Source organism: Cryptomeria japonica, chromosome 3 (genome assembly GCF_030272615.1).
Source record: "Cryptomeria japonica chromosome 3, Sugi_1.0, whole genome shotgun sequence".
Lineage (NCBI taxonomy): Eukaryota > Viridiplantae > Streptophyta > Pinopsida > Cupressales > Cupressaceae > Cryptomeria > Cryptomeria japonica.
Genome location: NC_081407.1, coordinates 373,706,814 through 373,729,002, shown reverse-complemented (window position 1 = coordinate 373,729,002; position 22,189 = coordinate 373,706,814). Strand labels below are relative to the sequence as shown.

Sequence of the window (22,189 nt, the reverse complement as noted above, 5' to 3'; positions counted from 1 at the left end):
AAGTGTTAAAATCACAAGTCAAGATATATCATCCATTGATATGTGATAGTTAATGGTTGACAATGTGATGTTATTTTCTACGTTGGATGTGTCACAGTTTTTTGCTTGACTAGTGTTGTCTAACTGTTGTTCTACCTGTTTGATTAAGCTCAAAATGATCGAAACTTTTTGCCCCCAGCCAGGTTCAGGATTTTGCCCCCAGCCTAGAAACAAACCTTTATTATGATATATATAATGATCCAAACCATGACAGGAAATCACTTGGGATGCCTGCATATGTACCAAGGATTTATGATGGATATGAACAGCGCTGATGGAAATGAATGCAAGCGGAAGGAAGCATGAACCAATAGATGGAAAAGCTAGTTGACAGATAATGCATGTTTGCCAGGTTTTCACCATCTGTTTTTATTGCACTTTTTCTCATATTTGATTTTTTTTTTATTCTTTCATTGTTTTTCACCATTTTTGTATTTTCTTCTTTTTCAGTGTTTTTTAATTTTTTGCTTTTTCACTGTTTTTGGATTTTTCTGTTTTTTCACTGTTTTTGGATTTTTTTTCTTTTTTAGACATAAAACTTCTTCAGATGCATGCTATTGATGGGTTCCTTGATCTAATCTTTGTCTTGTGTTGATAGTTGATATGCTCTTGAACCAAATACTGTTGTGACCACAAATGGACCTAACTAGTTTGGTTCAAACTTTCCTTTCTTTTCTCGATCTTCCTGGTTGCGTGGATTTTCCTTTAATACTAATTCTCCAACTTGAAAGACTCGTGGTTTGACCTTGTGATTATAACTTTGGCACATTCTTTGTTGATATACCTCTAAATGATCAAAGGCATTTTGTCTTCATTCATGGATCAACTCTAACTCTTGCAGTCTAGATACTTGTTGTTCTTCATCCGAGATAAGACCTTTTAATGATACTTTTAGAGAAGGTATCTCTACTTCTATTGGCAATATTGCTTCTGATCCATAAACAAGGGAGAAAGGTGTGGCACCTGTTGGTGTGCAAATACCAGTATGGTAGGCCCATAGAGAAGGGTTTAATTGGATATGTCAATCTCTGCCAGCATCATTCATTGTCTTTTTGAGGATTTTCAAAATATTTTTGTTTGATGCTTCTGCTTGCCCATTCCCTTATGGATAGTAGGGTGTGGAAAATCTGTGTTGGATCTTGAATTTCTCACATAGCTCTTGTACATCGTAATTCTTGAACGGTCACCCATTATTTGTGATAATGGTCATGGGTATTCCATAGTGACATATGATGTAGTTCAAGATAAATGCAGCAATTTGTTTTCCTGTGATATTTGTGAGAGGTATTGCCTCAATCCATTTTGTGAAATATTTTGTAGCTACAAGGATGAATTTGTGACCATTAGATGAAGAAGAATTTATTTTTCCTACTAGATCAAGACCCCATTGGCAAAAAGGCCAAGATGTTGCCAAAGCATGAAGTTCTTGTGTTGGTGCATGAATCAAATTCCCATGGATCTGACATTATTTACATGTTCTAGCTATCTGAAAAGAATCTCATTCCATAGCTAGCCAATAATAGCCCAAGCGTATGAGTTTTTTCGAAAGAGTAAGACCACTTGAATGAGTGCCACAAATGTCATTATGTACTTCATTTAAGGCCTTCTCAAATTCTTCTTGTTTGAGATATCTTAAAAGAGTACCGTCTAGACCTCAATTAAATAGGGTATTTGTGACAAGAGTAAAATGGGAGGATTGATGAATAAAGTTTCTCTTTTGGTTCTTTGATAAATCAGGAGGTAGGGTGTTATCTTTCAGGTATGTATAAGTTTGGCCATAGCGGGAAGAATCATGCCCAACAAGGTGACATATAGTTTGGGAATCGGGACAATTATGAGCGGGGTAAAACAACTCTTCCACCTGGATTTCATAACGCTCTTGATTTTCTTGTGTTTGAAGTAGAGAAGCAAGTGTTGCCATGTCATTTGTTTCTTTGTTGTCATTCCTTGGGATTTGCTCAAAAGTTATTTTGACAAAATACTTCTTGAAGTCATCTACCATATTTTTGTAAGGCATTAATTTGTCATCCTTTGTTTGGTAGTTGTCATTAATTTGATTGATGATGAGTTGAGAGTCTCCAAAGACTTGAAGTTGTGTAATGTTCCATTCTATAGCCATTTTGATACCTGTAACCAAAGCTTCATATTCTATTGTGTTGTTGGTGCATGGGAAGCTTAATTTGTATGCTTTTGAAATTGTATGACCTTCTGGTGTGATGAATAGAGTACCTGCTCCTGATCCATGCCGTGTATATGAACCATCAAAGTATAATTGCCATGTTTTTGTGATGACTGTTAGGATATCAACATCGGGAAATTCAATTTGCAAAGGACGATCATCTTGAAGTGGTGCCTCCACTAGTTGGTCTGCAATGACTTGTCCCTTGATAGCTTTTCTGTCTACATACTCAATATCAAACTCACTTAGAATCATAATCCATTTTGCTAGTTGTCCTGTCAATGTTTCTTTGCTGAGAAAATATTTCAATGGATCGATTTTAGCTATCAACTTGATGGAGTGAGATAGTAGATAGTGTCTTAATTTTTCAGAAGCAAAAACTACCGCCAAACGTGCTTTTTCTGTTGGGGAATAGTTGAGCTCGTATCCTACTAGTGTTCTGCTGATGTAGTAGATGACCCATTCTTTTCCTTCATTATCCTGTTGTGCGAGGAGAACTCCTAATGATACTTCAGTGGTCAATACATAGAGAAATAACAGCTTTTCTGGAATTGGTGACATTAGAACGGGTGGTTGCATGAGATATGCCTTGATCTTGTTGAATGCATCTTCACATTGATGGTCCCATTTGAAATGAATATTTTTATGCAATAGATGAGTAAATGGTTGACATTTATTTGCTAGTTGAGCCACAAATCTTTTGATTGACTGGAGTCTTCCTTGGAGTGATCTGAGTTGACTTATATTCTTGGGAGATGCCATTTCCATGATTGCTTTGACCTTAGCTGGATCTACTTCGATACCTCTAGCTGAAACAATGTATCCCAATAGCTTGCCTGAAGTGACACCAAAGGCACATTTCTTAGGATTTAGCCGTAGCTTGTACTCTTCTAACCAGTCAAAGATCTTTTCCAGTATCTCGATATGTTCTTCTTTGTTGTATGATTTGGCCAAGATGTCATCCACATAGTCTTCCATGAATGTATACATCATGTCATGTAATATTGTTGTCATAGCTCTCTGATATGTGGCACCTTCATTCTTAAGCCCAAAAGGCACAACGTTCCAGCAGAAACTACCCCACGGACATGTGAAAGTTGTCTTTTCTTGATCTTCAGGTGCTATTTTAATCTGATTGTATTCGGAGAAACCATCCATTAGAGAAAACATGGAGTGTCCAGTTGTTAAATCTACAATGATGTCAATGTTAGGCAAAGGAAAGTCATCCTTTGGACATGCATTATTAAGATCTCTGAAGTTTGTACATACTTTGATACTTTTGTTTGGTTTTGAAATAGGAACAATGTTTGATACCCATTGAGGATATGCTATAGGTCTGATGAATCCTACATCCAGTAATTTCTTTATTTCTGCTTTGACCAGGAGAGCGATATGTGGATGCATCTTTCTTAATTTTTGTTTGACTGGTTTGGCTCCTGGATTGACATTTGAATGATGCATAATAAGCTCTAGATCCAAACCTGGCATGTCTGCATATGACCAGGCAAAATTGTTTTGTCGTCATTTGAAGAATTCCATATATGGTTTCCTTTCTTCTTCTAACAGAGAAGTTGCTAGATGTAGGATCTTTGGTTGCTTTGTTGTCCCAATATTAACTGCCTCTGTTGGCTCGATCAAAATTGATGACCTTTCTTGATAGTACTCAGGTAAAGTGTCAAACCTCCCATCTTTAAGTGCCTCAAGGAGGTTTTCACCGTTAGATGTGTCCTTTCTTTTTACTTTTTCCTGATCTAATGTTGCCAAGAAATGGTTTTCAGCATTAGACCTGATATTGTTTTCTTTATTTTTCTTTTTGCGACTAGGAGATTTGGCACCCACTTGACTGGAAGATGCGTTGCTAAAATTCCTGGTGAAAGTTGTTGCAGGTTCGATTGCATTAAGATATACAGATATGGCATGGTCATTCAGAAAGGTAGCAATGGCAGTATGTCCTCCATTTTTCCAATCAATAAGTTCGGGGTGGATTAGAGGTAAGAGGTCATCAGGTTGAGATGTTTCGAGAGTATTTAGGGTCATGATTGATGTATCAAAGTTTTCAATATGTATGTCAATGTCTATAATGGTACCCTCATCAAAATGACCTTGCACAAGAAGTTCTTGATCGTCCTTAATTAAGTTCAAGTCAGCCGAATGTGATTATAATTCAAGTGAACTAGTCCCTAACGTTTGCCCTGATACGTGTGAACTACATCGACTCCTACATCTTCTTCAAAGCAATTTTCTTCAATTGATTCTTCAAAGTGATAGGAATCCCAATCCCATTCATTAGAATCTATATCACTTGCAGCCTGCAATCTACAGATTTGTTCATATAGCATTTCTTCTGCTTTTCTGGCTATATCTTTTCTTCTTTCATATTCAACTTCTTCTAGACTGAGATTGAGTTCTGTCAACTTTACTATCAGCTCTCCTTGATTAGTACTAGGTTCATGCTTGTTTTGATTGAGAGTTAATGCTTCTTGGGAGGTGTCATTGGTTTGTTTCTCTTGTTGATTTGAGGATTGTTTCTTTTTCCATTTCATGTTTGTTTGTGCTTGTTGCTTAGCAGATGCTTCTTCCCTTTCAATTGCAAGTTGTTCTTGTCTATTTTCATATTCTTCTTGTTGTTGGTTAGAAAATGTGTCTTCTGGTAGAGTAACTTATCCATACCCTAAGCCTGTTTTGTCTGTAGCCTACTAAGTATGAGGTTGGATAGGATCTAAGATACCTTCTTTTCTTTTTCCTATAGGACCTGTTCCAGTGTATCCCATTTTTTGAAGAATGTTAAATCCTTTTCCATATTTTTCAATGGGTATCCTAACATTGTTGACCTTTTGTTGAACTTCTTCATCTTTGTATAGCCATTGTAGCACATCTTTGTCTTTTGTCTCCTCTAATAAGGTTCCAGCACTAATGAATGCTCCATCAAATATCAGAAGATGTTTCATAATTGGTTGTTGTTTAGAGTTTGATGGTTTTCCAAAGGATTTAGGAGAGAGTGGTAATTGTGATATTGAATATTCTCCATTCCCTCGATCTTTTAGTTGCATTTGTTTTTCCATAATTGATAAAATAGAGGCAAATGATTGTTCCTTGGATTGTGTGTCGAAGATGATGCCTCCCTGTTATGAGGAACAATGACTTCTTGAGCCATTTTTTAGATTGTTGCAGTATTGAAATGGATTTGAATCTGCAAAGATTGTGATTTCTTATCCATTGTAGGTAAATTTGACACACTAATGATATGTTGATGGGACAACTTGCAAGTCATGTATCCATGGTCTCCCCAGGAGTACATTATATGTTAAGTCCAAGTCTAGAACTTGGCATGTTGTGTCTTTCTGCAAAGGTCCCACTCTGATGGGTAGTATCACAATTCCCTTGGACGAACGTTCTTCTTCATCATAGGCTTTTATGGTGATCCTTTTCCAGACATCAACTACATCTTCTGAATATCCTAAGGCACAAACAAGACTCAATGAACAAATATTTAGGCCAGCTCCACCATCTATTAGAACATGTTTAACTCGCATTTTGTGAATGAGGACTTCAATATGCAAAGGAGTGTTGTGGGGATGTTGCAAGGACATGTCATCTTCTTCGGTAAATAATAAGCAATGAGGGGTTGTGAGGTGTCCCACCATGGTTTGGAATTGATCTATATCAAGATATTTGGATAATGTCGTATCGATTAATGCTTTTTTCTAGAATTTCTTCGTGTGCAGGTGAAAGCTTTAAAATTTCTAAGATGGATATTTGTGTGGGTGTTTTATGTAATTGATCCACTAGAATGTATTGTTTGGTAGTGGATGAACTGTTTGTTGTAGGACCCAGAAAAACCACTTTGACTTTGCTTCATGTGATGACATAAGCAGGTTCTTGATGTTGTTGATCTTTAACCACGATCACATTTACCACATTGTCATATGCATGAGCATAGTTTACCTTTTCTTTACCTTTACCATTATGCCCTGTTGATGATTCACCCTTCTCATAGTTAAGAAGCGGAGTTTTGAAAGTTGTGTGAGATTCATTTTTTATATGTCCATCCACAGTTATTATTCCATTATCAATCAAGTCTTGGATGACATGTTTTAATCGTTGACAAGCATCTGTTTGGTGTCCTTTGTTTCGATGGAAATCACAATAATGGTTGTCATTCCACCAAGCAAGTTTTACCTTGGGTTCAAAGTTTCTTTCTTATGGTAAATTAATCAATTTGTTTGTGATAAGTGTTTTTAATGCGGATCCAAGAGGTTCACCAATGTTTGTAAATTATCTTCGAAAGAAATTTTTGATAGTTGTTTTGCTGAGTTGTTGCTGAGTGATTGGATAAATTAAAAATTGGTTGCCTTGGTTTCACATTGTTGTTATCCACTATCCCATCATTGACGACATTACAATTTCTATTCCAAAACTTTGTCTTATCATTGTGATTGTTGTTGTTAGTGTTGTTAGGAGGGTGAACTCCTTCTTTGAATATTTTCAGCTCACCTTTCTTTATCATGGCTTCCTCCATTCTGATTCCATTATCAATCATTTTTCCAAAACGTTGATTTCCTTGCATTTTTAAGTAATAACTTATTTGATCATTTAAGTTGTCAATGAATATGTCCATTTTTCCGTACTCTGGCATTGTACGAGGATATCGCGAAGCTAACCATCTCCATCATTCTAAAAATGTCATGAAAGGTTCTCCACTCTTTTGTTTGGCATTACATAGGTCTAGCATTGTTACTTCATGTTGTATGTTGTAAGAGTATTGTGAAACAAACTTATCCACCAATTCTATGAATGATCTGATTCCAGGTGTAAGTTTCGAGAACCATTCCATAGCTAGTCCAATTAAGCTTTTTGGAAATAATCTCATCAAGTAGGTATCCTCATGTGCAAATTCCATACTCATTGTGCAAAATTCTCATATATGATCTTGGGGGCCAGTGCTTCCATCATATTTTTTGTATCATCTTGATCTCTTCTTGTATCATCTCTACCCCTTCTTGTATCCTCATTGGATTGAGAGTTATTTAGAATTTCTACTTCATCCCTTGTGGGAATGTAAGTTTCCTCATTGGTTTTGGTGTTACTAGGAATTGACATGTCATTGAGTTTGAGACCAAAAATATCCTCGTATTGTTCATTATTAGGAGGGGGGGGGGGGGAGGTCACTTCTCTTTTGTGTCAATTTGTTCACATCAAAATCTTGGGGGAGTTTAGCACCAGATTTTGCTAACATTAGGAAATATTTTTCTTTTTCTCCCTCCAATATTCTTTGCATAAATTTATCGAATTGAGGATCTTTTTTGATGTCTCTAACATGTTGTTCTATTATTTCCTCTTCAACTTGTATTTCATTTTCGTGTTCCATGTTTCTATAGCCTTTAGTTATTTCAAACGTTTATATTTCTGTTTCTGCAATCTTTCGTCTATGAGCCCTAGTTAGAATGGACATACATGTGTTTTGAATGTTTTTCGCGAGGTTTAAATCTTGCGTAATGTATCACAATAAGTGATCAATTGTTGAGGAAATGATCTTTTCAAGTATTTGTTTGTTTGCAAGTTTTTCGATCTTAGTTTTGGAGTGCAGATTTTGTGAATTTTGATATGACCAAGCTCAATAGGAACGATATATCCTATGATAGAGAATGAGGTTATTTTGATCAAGTGTTGTAATTTTGTGATAAAGGATGATAGATCCTAGTGAGAAACTATCTTTGAATGATCAATTTATCAAAGCAAATGTGATGTTGCACTTAAAGGTGTTATATCTTAAACTTGTTTAAGATGAATACTTGAGAACCTTTAGTGTGTCTAGCTCTTGAATCTATTTTGACAGAAGATAACTTGATTGAATGACCCAAAAAGATGACCTAGTCTCTATGTTTGGCTGTTTGAGAAATGGGTTGTTTTTGTTTTCTGATTTTGATGTATTTTACCAGAAATGCTAACAAACTGACCAGGAACTCTGCTATACTGACCAAAAACACTGACAAACTGACCAGGAACTCTGCTATACTGACGAGAAATGTTGACAAACTTACTAGAAACGTTGAGAAACAGACTAGAAACGTTGACAAACAGACCAGAAATGTTGACAAATAGACTGAAAACGTTGACAGAATGACCAGGAACTCTGTTATGCAATACAGTGACTCTAAAGTTCAAATAATGATGTGTAGACTCAGCAAATTAAGTGTTTGGACCATAGGTGCGACTGTTTTGATTGAAAGAGCTAATTTGCTGTGAAAATTTTGAATTTGACCATTTGAAGTTTGATTTTTCAATGTTTGTTGTATTTAAATGGATGAGATCTTGACTTGACTTACAAACACAGAAATCAGATTGTATTTTTGTCCCAAAGGACACATAAAGTGTATGTTTAAGAAGCTTTAAAGAAAGCCCAAGTTTTCACGGGTTTTGAACAATTGAAAACACATCAATCAGTCTATCCTAAGGAAATTGGCTTCATTATTAGCTCTTAGCCCACAACTTGGTACCCTGTCAACTCACACAGCCTTGTCACCCTCTAAAGGGCGCCCATGTTTTTGCCTTTGTGAGAGCTAGTGGAGTCCCATTATGAGCCTAGCAATAAGGTCTCAAAAGGGGAGTTCACACATACACTCAAGAGGGACATATGGTGAGTATCTTAAGGAGAGATTCTCCCCCCTCCATGCACTAAGAATTTAATAATGTTCGGAGGTAAACTGGGTAGCTTCTAATTTACTTGGAACTAGTAAGGGATCTGTTCGACGCGTTGGGGTATAAACTCAATTAAGAGGTCTCCCAGCCTTGAAAACCAAGGTTTGATATACCTAAAGGTACAGAGGAGAGCTATTCCCGAGCACTGCCAATGACTTGATTTTCATCAAATCACGTTTATTTTGTAGTGGGTTGGAGTACTTAGTGTTAGTCGTTCCCACTTGGGTCATTCCCCTCTCACCAACCTTAATGGCTTTAAGAGTTATTAGCTCCTCGAGAGGGCAGGTCCGCTAAAGATATGCACTATTGAAAGCAAAGGATGAGTCTGGCTTTTTTATCACCTAAGAAAGGTGAGAGCATACTCGCCTATCATCAAAACACATAAGACATGTTTGTTCATTTCCATTGTAATTAGTCTATGTGCCTAATTTAACAAATATAAGTGCAAAATCCTGCGGCTGTAAACAAAGTTAGTAGTTTATATTGCATTCTTTGATGGCGAAATAGTTTATGACTCTAGTCTTTCACAGCGAAATAAGTACCTGCAAAACCAACAATCTGCAAATTAGGTTCAGGAAAGTGACAGTCCAGAAGCATAAATGAGGAATGCAAAATACAATATTGGCAAAATAATAAAAAACTGAAAACGCCATCAAATTGACCAAGAACGCCATCATATGTGCCAAGAACGCTACTCTGCACACTAGAAACACTGCTTTGCACACTAGAAATGTTGTCCTGCACACTAGAAACGTTGTTCTGCACACCAGAAATGTTGTCAAACAGACTGAAAACGCTGACAAATGTGCCAAAAATGCTACAATACGTACCAAAAATGCTAAAGTACAGACTGGAAGCGCTAAAGTACAGAAAAATATGAAAAAAGAGTTGAGAAGTCTCCTAAAAATGTCATTTGAGGTGCCAGAACGCCACAATAGAGACCAAGAATGCTATTCGAGAGCTCAAGAGAGCTAATCTGCACTCTGAAAGAGCTAATCAACCTGTCAATGAAATTTCCTGCAAGCAAACTTGTTAAAGATCAAAGGGGCTAGGCCCCACGGTGGGCGCCAATTAATGTGATGCTAAAAATATGGTATACAGGAGGCATACACATATAATGAGACAATAAAATGTAATTAAAAAGCTTAATTAAAAACTAGATTAGAAATGTAAACCATAAGCCTTCCTTGAAATGTCCCATTTTTCTATTCTTGAGGACCTTGAAGGTGTTGGATTGATGGGCTCTCAGCAGAGCAATGACCTCCAAAGTGGCAACTCAAGAGTTGAGTAGTTATTTGATCATGATTGACTATGGAGATGATATGAAATGCATGATTTAAGAAACTAGATTAACATGTTGTGATTAATCCAAATGCTAATTACTAGATGATTGAAATGAAAATTGCCTATAGTAATGATGCTAAAGCTATGAATGTAAGGGATGGATATGCCTATAGTGACAATGCTTAAATTGATATGAGATGGATCTTTATTGCTCCAAAATGAGGGATATTTATAGGAATTTCAAGGCCAAAGCTGAGGTGGTAGGAATCAACGGTCCAGATCTGATATGAAGATATCAAGGGTCAAGATTGAGGAAGTTGGAGAAGAGGTTGGAGGAAGGGACACTGGTCATCTCTGTGGTGACAAGTGTCAAGGAGCCTTTCTCATGAGAGGGCAAGTGTCCAAGGGAGGAGACATGTGGCAAAAGTTCCATGTGTCTCAAGGGGAGAATATCCACACCATAGGAGGTTAGGATAAGGAGGTTAGGAGGTGCAAGATAGGATAGGGTTAGTTAGACCCAGGATTAGGTGGAATAGGTTAGGTTAGGGGATGGTTAGGTTAGGTGGTTAAAAGTTAGGAGCCATGTGCTCATTTGAATTTAGAAATTCAAATAATTGGAAAATGATAATTAATCTCAACAAACTTGAGTTTGTTAATTTTAATTAAGGATTAGAAGAATTAATTAATATGGGGAGACATTAATTAATTTAGAATTAATTAATCAAAGGGGGATATGAAATGAACTATATAAATAAATCATGTAGATTTATTTACTAGTAGATGAATAGAGAAATTAATTAAATTGCTTGTGAATTTAATTAATTAGGAAGGGGAATTAATCAAATAACTATGTATTTAATTAACTATCTTCAGACCATTTTTAGGTGTATACAATAATATTGTTACCAACTCTGTGAGCTAGGATGTGGAGAATTTCTACACCATGAGAATAGTTGAACAAAAGAATCCTCAAAATCTCTATAAGGGAGGTTGTCTCCTTATCCAATGGTTCTAAGCTTAAGAAATTATGTTCAACTTAGCCATCTCATTGTCTAGTTTATGAATTTGAGCTTTACGAACTTATAGTGTAGAGGGGTCCATCTCTAAGGAATTATGTGGTGATTGAGGTTCAAAGATTGTTGGCAAGGTAGGATAGCATCAAAGAAGTATTTCCTTCCTCAATTATTTGAGGAAAATGAACTAAAAAATTCAAGCTTGTCACCAAAACCATTTGTAGCACAAGAAGCCATTATTCAATAACTTCTAATAAGGATTTCAAAATCAAAGAACTAGGTCATAAAAATCATAAATCATTACAAGTTTCACAATACACTTGCGCTCCTAAAAAGAAATAGAGTAGAAGAAAGTGATGAGAAGATGGACCATATGCAGATGATATATTAGAAGAAAGTGTTTTAAAGTTTCACTTTCTATACTAAAAACAATACTTCTACAAATGGATATACTGACTAAGATATTCAAAGAAAGAAGACAATGAATTAATTAATAAGATGAGGTGCATTAAATAATTAATGAAATACAAAAATGAATGCAAGAAAAACCATATTTTGTGATCTAGAAATAAAAAGATATGCAAGTGCAAGATCTAACAAGTTCATCAAAATGAAACAAGGAAAATGTGGTCTTAGGCTAACATGTGCATTAACCTAGAATCAATCTCAATTTTGTTTAAGTGTGATTTGTTTTCAATAAAATAAGAAGATGTACATGAATGGGCTTGATTGCAATCATCAAGGGAGACTCAAACTATCATATATTTACTCTTGGGTTCTTATTTGTGTTGTGTGATGTGATTGATTTAAATGTATGCAAATGACTAGGCTAATGATGACAATTATGAAATAAATTGACAAAAAGCATGAGAAAAAATAAAAATGCATTATATAGAAGTATATGGAATGTAGAAGGGCCAATGTGATAAAAACAAGATCTGCAAACTGAGTAGGATAGGGTTGTTGGGCAGTAGATTCTTGGAGTGGTTAGATGCAAAATCCAATGACAAGAATGATCTCAAGATATCTCTAAGATACCACCATGCAAATATCATTCAGAATTGCAAGGATAGGAGCAATAGGCACCCTATTCATGTGATTTTTGTCTATATGAAGTCTTATATTGTTCGTCATTATCTATTGTATCTTATTTTATTGTTTTCTAATTGCAATATTTAGATATGAGCCCAAACACATGAAAATGAGGGTATAAATGGTTTTTTATATAGGGGCTTGCCTAATTCAAACCCCATGTTGGTGTTCCCACCTACACAATAGTGACAGTGAATGATTAAAATTGCTTAGCCTTAGGGGGAAGATGTAAATGATTGAAACAAAATGATAAATAATTTCCTCATGCGCATAACCATAGCTTAGATCTTATGATGAAGGTGATTTATGCTAGTGGGTCTTTAATGTGAGAAGATGTCCACCAAGGATGGTTCTTGAATAAGTTATGACTGAGTTATACTTTCAAATCAGAAAGGTGAGTCACATCTATATGCAACAAGTACATCTTTTAACTTGCAACTTTTTGGAAGAGGTCAATAAAGGGATACAATTTTCAAATGTTTGAAATTGGAGTCAAACTAGGAGGATATGGGCATTAAGTGCCCTAGTCTATAACATTTTGATTGCACAAAGGGCGAGTCACAAGCTTAGGTGATCCACATCGCAATTTTGGTCCTAAGGTAGGCACAATCATGCATGCTCGGTCACAACCACAAAGATAGGTTCTAAACCTAGCATGAAATTATCAAGAGTATATAATTTATGATGCTATAGTACCAAACAAGAACCTTAATTTCCTATTATTTTACTGTCTCTATTGGTGTATGTTGATAGGTTTAAAAATGTACACATTTCTCAATATTCTCCACAAGATTACCAAGGTTTTTAGAATATAAACCTAAATTATTTATTCCTTAGAAATAGTGATATTTTATTAGTTCTCAAAGTTCTAGGTCTCAAATCCTTAAATATAAGTCATTCTATTAGTGATAAGAGTGTCAAAATTAGAGGTAAATACCTCTAACTTATGATTAGGTAGGGCAACACTAGACCAATTTATTAAGGCAAGTACGACATTCTTGAACTTTGGGCTTAGCTAGACCTAGAGGGACTTCCCTAGAGATTTCCTTTATAATATTAAACACAACTAAAGATAGACACATGTATAGATTATTGTAGTAGTATTTGGTGTATATTTTACCCTAAAAGTTATCACTAGGACATAGACCAACCTACCACTATAAACTTTACTAAGCTAATAAGAACATAGCTACATGGTAGAAGGATGTGGACCTATGAGCAAAATGACTCTCTATGATGAAAATTGTTATGAACCACTAAAAATGTTTTCCTTGGTTATAACACTAATTCATGAAGTGCATATAAATATACTTCATGTTGGAGTAATTAAGGTATTGTACCTAGTAAGTTATTCACCTAGGTTCTAATTACACCATTCACTTAAGTTTACTTAGGGACCACATATGACATTTCCACTTTTAGTGGACTTATCACATTATCACTTTCCACCTCATGTGGAACTTCCACCTTTAGCGGTTTTATCATGTTATCAAATTTATACCTTAGATGGGTGATTCACCCTTAGTGGACATATCACACTATCACTTTTCCACCTTATGTGGGTGATAAGTTATCATTTTATGTATCATTTCATAAGATTATGACATAATCTTATGCCTTCCTATGTTTCACCTTGGCCTACTTAACCAAGTGGTCTCCTTTGTAATCTTCACTCCAATGCATTCTATTGCATCCTTTTTAGGGATGTATTTTATTCTTGTAATAAATTGATTCTCTCTTTTTATTGGGCTTTCCATTAGGCCTTCAGATCTTGGGTGACTATCTCCATAAGCAAATCTTACACTTCCTACTCCTACTCTACTAGTGTAATATGTTTTTAGTTTAGGTGCATTATGTATTATTACTTAAACAATTTGTGCCTAGTCATTGGGTTATAAATTCCAAGAACACCATAAAGAACATCAATTCAAAATTAAAAATGAATATATGAGTTATAAATGTAGATCTGTACATGATACACCACAAATAGTGATATCAAGCAACTGAATATACTTAGTAATCGATTCTAGACAATAGAAATTCATATACAATGAAGAAAAGTAAATTAAAAAGCTTGTAAAAACTCAAATTTTTATTTCATTTATCTAATCTTTGATTACTTTAATTCCAAAAAATTTGGAAGAGGAAAGCCTAAGGTATAACTTTCTAAAAGTCTACAAATTAAGGTATGGAGACATTCAATTGCAAGAATTATTTACAATATTAAAAAAAATTAAATTTATAAACATCTCCTACTGTAATGGCAATTGGTTTTGTAAGAGTTAAAATGGCAATTGAAGGTATTCATGTCGAAATATAAAATGACTCACCTTTATTTTTAAAAATGAACTAGTATATAAGACACTCTTTTGGTTTCCATGTCACTTCAAGAATCAAGGAGGAAATAGTGGTCAACGGATGAGATGTGCAAGGTGATATTAGATCCCATGAAATCCACTAAAATGGTAGCATGAAGCTTGCATGAAATCCATCTATGTAAAAAATATAAACATCACACGTTAATGGAAGCACAAAATTTCTCATAATTTTCCATCATTAGAAGTACATGTGAATTACACCATTCAGATGAACAATTATTTTTGGGTGATAAAATTTTGATTAGGTAGTGGCAAGGTAAAATTAGGTTTAAAATGGTGCTATAGGTTGTGGAAGGAGAAAGGTGGTAATGAAGAATGTAAATGTGGGATTTTTAGAATTTTAACTATTAGGGGTTTCAGATACTTCGTAGCCAATACCATTGTTGTGGAGTCGAGGATCAAGAGTTGAGGACAATAGGGAATTCATCCCTTTGAGAATGCACATTAGAATAGGTATGATTTCTCACAATCTTGATTATGTTATAGTGAATGTGTTTGTGTTAAAATTTATTTCTTGTAGTTGTATGACTAAATTTATTCTACATATAATTCATCTCCTTGAATTGACAATTAGTGTAAGGAGTGTTTGGTAGGAGACAAGCCCAAACATTGGTATATATTATTGTCTTCAGAAGAGTTTAATTATAGCTCAATCATTTAGAGCATTAGAAAGATACCTTTTCAAGTTGTGTATGGATGTAGTTCTAAAGGAGTAGTTAGGATACTTTAATTTAAAATTTCTTTCTAAAATAAGTCATTAATTTACAATGATTATGATACTTCTAGACAAACTTCTTATTTTCTCTATTTTTCTCTATTTTATAGGTTCTCACAATGCATCTTGAGTTAAAATGTGTTCTTCCAACTAAAAGGATTAGAGAGTTTAGAGATGCTTATGTGATAGCACAAAGAGATTCTTCTATTGCATATATATCACGCTCACTCACAAAAGGTTTTATATAATTCAATTTCCTATGAGCTGAAAACTTATATTAAGTAGTGGTGTTTTAATTATGTTACATATTTTAGACTTCTCTCATCTTCATAATATAGAACTATCATTTAGAATCCATGATGTATGTATGAAGGAACATCATTCTAAACAATGACTTTGCTTGCACTTAAGTTTGAATTCTTAAATTTAAATCTAATGTAGGCTAAAATTCATGGCATGAAATAGGGCAATTGATCATGAAATCCATGGATCTTGATAAGTTCTTTAGGATATTTTGAATAATCTAGGTGTTTTGGCCCATTAGAGAGGATAAGTGCAAATCTAGAATAATGTGCCAAATTATTAGGGGTTTTAAAACCTTGGTAGATTATAACACATCTTAATTTAATTAAGATGTGTATAACTAGATATTCCTAAAGATTGTTTGTAATAATTCATCCCCTATCCACCTGATCTTGCCACAAAAAAAAAGTACTTGATCTCAATGACAAATTTGACAATTTGTTGGATCATTGCATGATCACTATTATTTTTACTCATATTATTTACACCTAAATGTTACATGTGTTCCCTATTGTAAAAATTATTGATTTGACAACAAAGAAGATCTATGTTGCATCTATTATGTTATCTTTGTGTTTTGGCATCAAGTGTGTTTAATAGAGTTGCTTAGTTTAATAATCCTTATTTAAATTCTCAAACTTTGTAGCACATCACATTGTTAAGAAGTTTATAAATTAGAATATTACCCTTTAAATATTATGAACTTTTGAATTTGATTACAATCACACATGAATGCAATGACACAACCTATCGTCTCATTTGAAGCAACATCTATTATTTAACCTCCTTTAACAACCATTAAATTAATATTATTAACATTATCTTATCTTATCATGTGAAGCAACTTCTATAGTTTAACCTCCTTTAATAACCATTAATATCATTGTCTTATCTTCTCATTTAAAATTTCTTTTAGAATTATTATTATGTTCTCTTCTCTTTTGAATTTTCTTCTAAGATTATCATCATCTTATCTTCTACTATGAAACTTCTTCATGGTTATCATTATTTTATTTTCTAAATTGAAACAACTTTAATAGTTTAGTATTCTTTAATAATCACTAATATCATTATCATTATGTTTTTCTCATTTGAAACATATTCAATGGTATAGCCTTATTTTCAAACCATTATTATCATTATCATTGTCTTCTCATTTGAAACTTTTTCTTATCATTATCATTATTTTATTTTCTTATTTGAAACAACTTATATGATTTAGCGTTCTTTAATAACCACTAATATTATTATCATTATCCTATCTTTTCAATTAAAATTTCTTCTATGAATGTCATTCTCTTCATCTTCTCATATGAGACTTTCTCTCATCATCATTACCTTTCTATCAATGGTTTATCCTCCTTTAATAACCATTATCATTATTTTATGATATTATTATTATTATTTTATGTAACCCAAGCTTTTGATTCTATTAGTCAATTGTCTAATAATCCCATAGGTATGTGCACCTTGTTTGTAGCATAGTTAGATGATTCCCGCAAGGAGTACGTGATAATCCTACATTGCTATAAGTCCTCTGTAGACCCATATAAAACTAGTGCCTTCCGTAATGAGTACAAGATAATCCCACATTGCTATAAGCCCAAAGATAGACCCATATAATAAGCCCAAAGGTAGACCCATATAAGACCAATGCCTCCCACAAGGAGTAAAGGATAATCCCACATTGCTATAAACCCTTTGAAGACCCATATAAGACCGTCCGACATCGTGAATCATAAAAGAATCTTTCTTTCTTTCTAACTTATACCTTAAAAAATTGTGCTTATTTTTAAACAGCTCTCTTAAATGACACTTTAAAATGAAATTTTTAATAATATTTTTTACATATAAATTTTAAAAGCAAAATTTAAGGCAAATAAAAAGGAAAGCAAAAAAAATTGGTGTATTTCCAGCCCCTCCTATTTTTTCCAGCGTATTTTTTATTATTAAGCAGCAGCTGCTCCACAAAATTAGAAAAAGATTTCAAATTTTCCTTTCCCTCTAATTAAAAAATTTCATGGAAACACTTTCACTGCTTAAAAATAAACAGAAAATAAACAGCCCCATGAAAACATAGCTTAAAAATAAACAGAAAATAGTATTCTCAAGACCCAGCTATAAAGATTTACCTAAAGGATCTCATTCACATATGTTGTAGATTACAGGATAAACAAACGGGATTTATCTCTAATAGATTATATATAGTATCTGCAAACTAGCGTTTAACTAGACATTCCCACATATGGAGCTCTCCATATACCGTCGATTACGCTTCTGCAAGTAGTAGATTTATACCCAGTAAAACAAAATCATGTAACAAGAATTGTAGAGCCTATATACTGGATCCCAGATGGGGGAGGCTGTGAATTATAATAACACACGGACATTAATGATTACAGGATCCATATTTATTATAGTCTATATAGTTTTCTGCATGACAATTCCCTATGGTTATTACTTAGCTACAGAGAAGATTACTGATGCAGAGGAGGTTATTGCACTTTATATTGCCATTATTTCCTAACTTTAATCATTTGTCACAATTACATGGTACAGATTGAAAGGAATTAATGAAATGTGGATTTGGGTTGGTTGTTTGGTTTGTGATGCAGGTTGCAAAAAGGGAGCAATTTTTAGTGCCTGTTTTAACTGGTCACTTGGGGATAAACAATCAATTGGTGGAGTATATGTCTGCTGCTGTCATTGCTAGAGCTACAGGAAGGACACTCTGCCTTCCACCATTATTCAGAGGCCCTTTGAAACATCAAGGTATTCAATTCGAAATCCTTCAACATTTTATTAATGTTTTGGTTTGAATTTCCTCAAGTTCACTGAGAAAGGGAATATGAAAAGATGGATATGATTGACTATATTATAGTGGGATAGCAGTTAAGGGTGCCTGGAACACTGCACGCTTGTAATGAGCAAGGTCACACACCCAGTAAGTAGTTTTCCATGAAAATTGTGCTCAGCCTCTCAAACATTCTTGACAGGGGGCCTAACTTTTCATGAGATGAGATTCTTCTTCTTATGATTAGGTGTAATCTTGTTATTAATTAATAGGATTTATATCTATTTCTGAAAAAAATAGATTAGGAAGAAATGCTCTGTAATTGTGTGTAAACACATTTCTTTACTCTTTAATAGTCAAGAACAGGTGAATCTGTTTAATAGTTGCCTAGTTGGCCTATTGGATCCCTTCTCTTGAAATGTTTTTGACTGGTATGCCTACTTTCTTCAATCCTAGAAATGGGTTATTGCGGTTATTGTTTATAATGGATGTTTGTGTATCAATAATAGTGCATGACCTTGTTGTATGTTTGATTTAGGCAGGCTTTCAGAGGACACAAGGAATGAGATCACAATTCCTCTGGAGCATAGGTTCGATCTGAAGGAGCTCTCTAAGTTTGTTAGAGTATCTTGCATGACCCAATGTGCCAATGCCTGTGGAAATAAGGTGGACATCTTTTGGAAACTGAGAGCTGAAAACAAAAATTATGATGTTTTCGGATCATCTCCTAAGCCATCCAATTACACACCTGTGAGTCATCTTCCCCTGTGCATCTTTTCTCTCTTATTAAAAACTGTAAACTTTGGTCTATTTGGGCAATTCAATGTATTGGTAATATCTTAAAAAATAAAACCAATAAAATTGTTTTATACTTGTCACAATTCAGAATCTTAAATTTATATTATAGGATTCTGGCTGTACAGAATAAGATGAATCTTCTTACAGTGCAGGGATTGGCTAATGCTAAATATAAAGAATTTGTTTGGATGCATGAATAGGAAATAATTGAGATTGGGTGGTCTTTCAAAAACTGGAGGTCCAGTAAGGATATATCCAACCAGATGGAGGCCATGAATGGGGGCAATTGTGCAGGCGTTTCAGGGCTTTTCCCAGGCCATGGTTGGAGAGGGGCATTCCTGGCTGTATCTGCATTCTTCAAGCCTTCAAATTGTATTTCAGCTGCAGTTTCAGCTCTCCAGGCACGTGCCTTTGGCCCAGGCAACCCAAATTTTCTTGGAGGTAATCCAATCTTTTCATCCAAATGTAATGTTAGAACTAGTTCATATTTTCGGTGGAGGGGGTAGATTTTAATGTAGAATTGAATACTCTGGAAAAAGATTGAAACGGAAGTCTTAAAACTTTGGTAGCAGTAGGTTTGTGAGACCTTGCAAGATCCAGCGATTTCTTTGGCCTCATGATTTTTAGAAACTGATTAAAGATTCTGAATATCTCTTTCTCAATGCCCACAAGAGTATCTTGTTTATCAAGTGTTGTATTTTAGCATCCTCCTCTTCTTCCACTAACATGGCTTCTGTTTATTCTTCCACTAACATGGCTTCTGTGTTTATGTTTCTTTAAGCTTCATTATTACCATGTACTTATTAAATCTCAGGAATCTAAAATATCCTCCTCAATATTTCAAGAGTAGGCTCATCGTTAATGGTTTGGTTGAAACAGAGCATATTTTAATTTCGGATGATTTAATGAAATTGTACTAATAAGTAGGTCTTATTAAAAAAATTAGTGTAATTTCAGATAAACCACTTAAACAAATCAAAACTTACAATATGCCGTCATCTTTTACACTTGGGATTTATGTTAATATATAAACTAAAATAAAGCAGCATCTTCCATGAATTACTCAGGCATTTGATAAAATCTTTGTCTTTGTGAACAGTTCATTGGAGGTTTGAGGAAGCCAGCTGCAGGAATAGCGATTTGGGATTATGCTTTGTAAGATGTAGAGATGGATCCATAATCAGTTCCGGATTGCATTTTATGCAGTGGAAAACAAACCCTGCAAACTGCGTGGGAGTAATAACCACAATGGAGGACATTGTTGCTGCTATACTTGAAAAGGCGAAGGAACAAAATGTAGAGTCAGTGTATCTTGCAACAGACGGATGGATAAGAGGCCCCAAGGCCCAAATGTTACTTGCTAACGTAAGAATGATACTCCTTACAAACATAGATATAAAATATACACAGAATAAAGAATTAGAGTGCCATGAAACAAAGTGGTCATAGGTATAGTATTTGTAAATATGGTTGATAATCTGCAATATTTGCAAATTCTTAGCAAGCTGATCAGATTTGATAAAGAAAAACATTGTGACCAAACAAATTTGAGTTAAGTATACTAATGATTATGGGTTCGATTATGGTTTCTTGTGAATACTAATCAATCTCAAAACTTGATTGAATTTTACAGGTGATTAGAGCACTTCGCACAGAAGGAATAAATGTTGCAGGTCTGTGGAAAATGGAAGGAGTTCCAAACTTCTCAGATGGTACTTATATTGACTCAAATGAATTGGGACTGAACAAGTCTTGTAAAATGAAAGCAAATCAGATGGTTTCCTTTATTGAGCAGGAAATGTGCTTAAGAGCCAAAGTTTTTCTGGGGAGTGGAGAATCCACATGGAGTTCATCAGTATTCTATACAAGACTAGCAACCAGGAAAGCCTCTGAGATAATCACAAATAGTGATAGACAAGAAAGTGATATGAATGAGTATATTATAGAGCAACTTCTATCCGACCAGCATGCTTCAGGACTAATGTGCAGGTATTCAATCCTTTACAACCAAAAGAAAGCGAACTACAGTGTGGAAGAGATTAAAGATGAAGAACCCGATGGCTGGCTCGATTTAGAAGCCTGCGAGAAAAGGATTACTAAGGGTGGCCATTGCAATTTTGCTGTTTGCTTATAATCACGAGTTTACCACCCTCCAATTTATGTATTGTATGGCTATACATAAATTTGCAGCTTATCGGTGAACTTAATGTAACTGTTTGCCATGAGCATCAAATTAAACTTTAAAAAAAACACGTTAAACTTCAACTTTGGAGAAGCTGCATCATACCATCTTCAAACTTTAAAAAAAACTATATAGTTGAGGTTTCTATACGAATAATTATATGGAAGCTCTTGTTATTTTGGTTGCGTTGGAGCATTGTTGTTCTCTTCTTGGCAACAGATTGTTATTGAATCTGACTCCAAGGTTGTGGTGTCTTTGTTGAATCGGAAACACTTTGATGGTGTTAGTTGGCAGTTGCAGTTGGTTATGCAGCAGATTCTTTTGTTTTGTGATTCTTTTGAGTCAGTCACTTTCCTTCATATTCCCAGGGAATGGAATGGGGTGGCTGATTGTCTTGCCAAATGGGCCTTTGAATTTATGGAGGGTTGGTCTATTGAGAATAGGGCTCAGCTATCTCCAGAATTGTCTCATATGCTGGATCAACTTATTGATTTGGATAACTCTTTGTAGCTCTCTTTGCTCGGCGGTTCACCTTTTTTGCTATGTTTCCCTTTCTGTTTTGAATAAATTTTTACCCCTCTTAATTGTCAAAATTACAGGTCTTTTTTTTTAATGAATAGGTGTGTCAGATTTTATTAATTATATATAAAAGTACACATATTCATATAAAAAGGGTTGGGTGGATACAAGATCACACTCTTAGAGTCTCAAAC

General features: G+C 34.5%; 1 protein-coding gene across 1 annotated transcript; it reads left to right on the top strand.

The window, feature by feature from the left end:
• The first annotated feature begins 17,669 nt into the window (after nucleotides 1-17,669).
• On the top strand, nucleotides 17,670-21,775 carry LOC131080035 (uncharacterized). Its single transcript, XM_058018132.1, has 6 exons — nucleotides 17,670-18,196; nucleotides 18,318-18,474; nucleotides 19,035-19,246; nucleotides 19,495-19,735; nucleotides 20,394-20,659; nucleotides 20,928-21,775. The coding sequence occupies exons 1-6, from the start codon at nucleotides 18,056-18,058 to the stop codon at nucleotides 21,426-21,428; spliced, it is 1,518 nt and encodes a 505-aa protein (XP_057874115.1). The 5' UTR covers nucleotides 17,670-18,055; the 3' UTR covers nucleotides 21,429-21,775.
• Nucleotides 21,776-22,189: the final 414 nt, after the last annotated feature.

Excerpts from the sequence above, each read along its gene's own strand:
- LOC131080035 (XM_058018132.1), top strand. The coding sequence starts at position 18,056 with ATGGGGGAGGCTGTGAATTATAATAACACACGGACATTAATGATTACA. Across the intron at positions 18,197-18,317 it reads AGATTACTGATGCAGAGGAG|GTTGCAAAAAGGGAGCAATT; the intron begins GTTATTGCACTT and ends TTTGTGATGCAG. Across the intron at positions 20,660-20,927 it reads CCCAAATGTTACTTGCTAAC|GTGATTAGAGCACTTCGCAC; the intron begins GTAAGAATGATA and ends TGAATTTTACAG.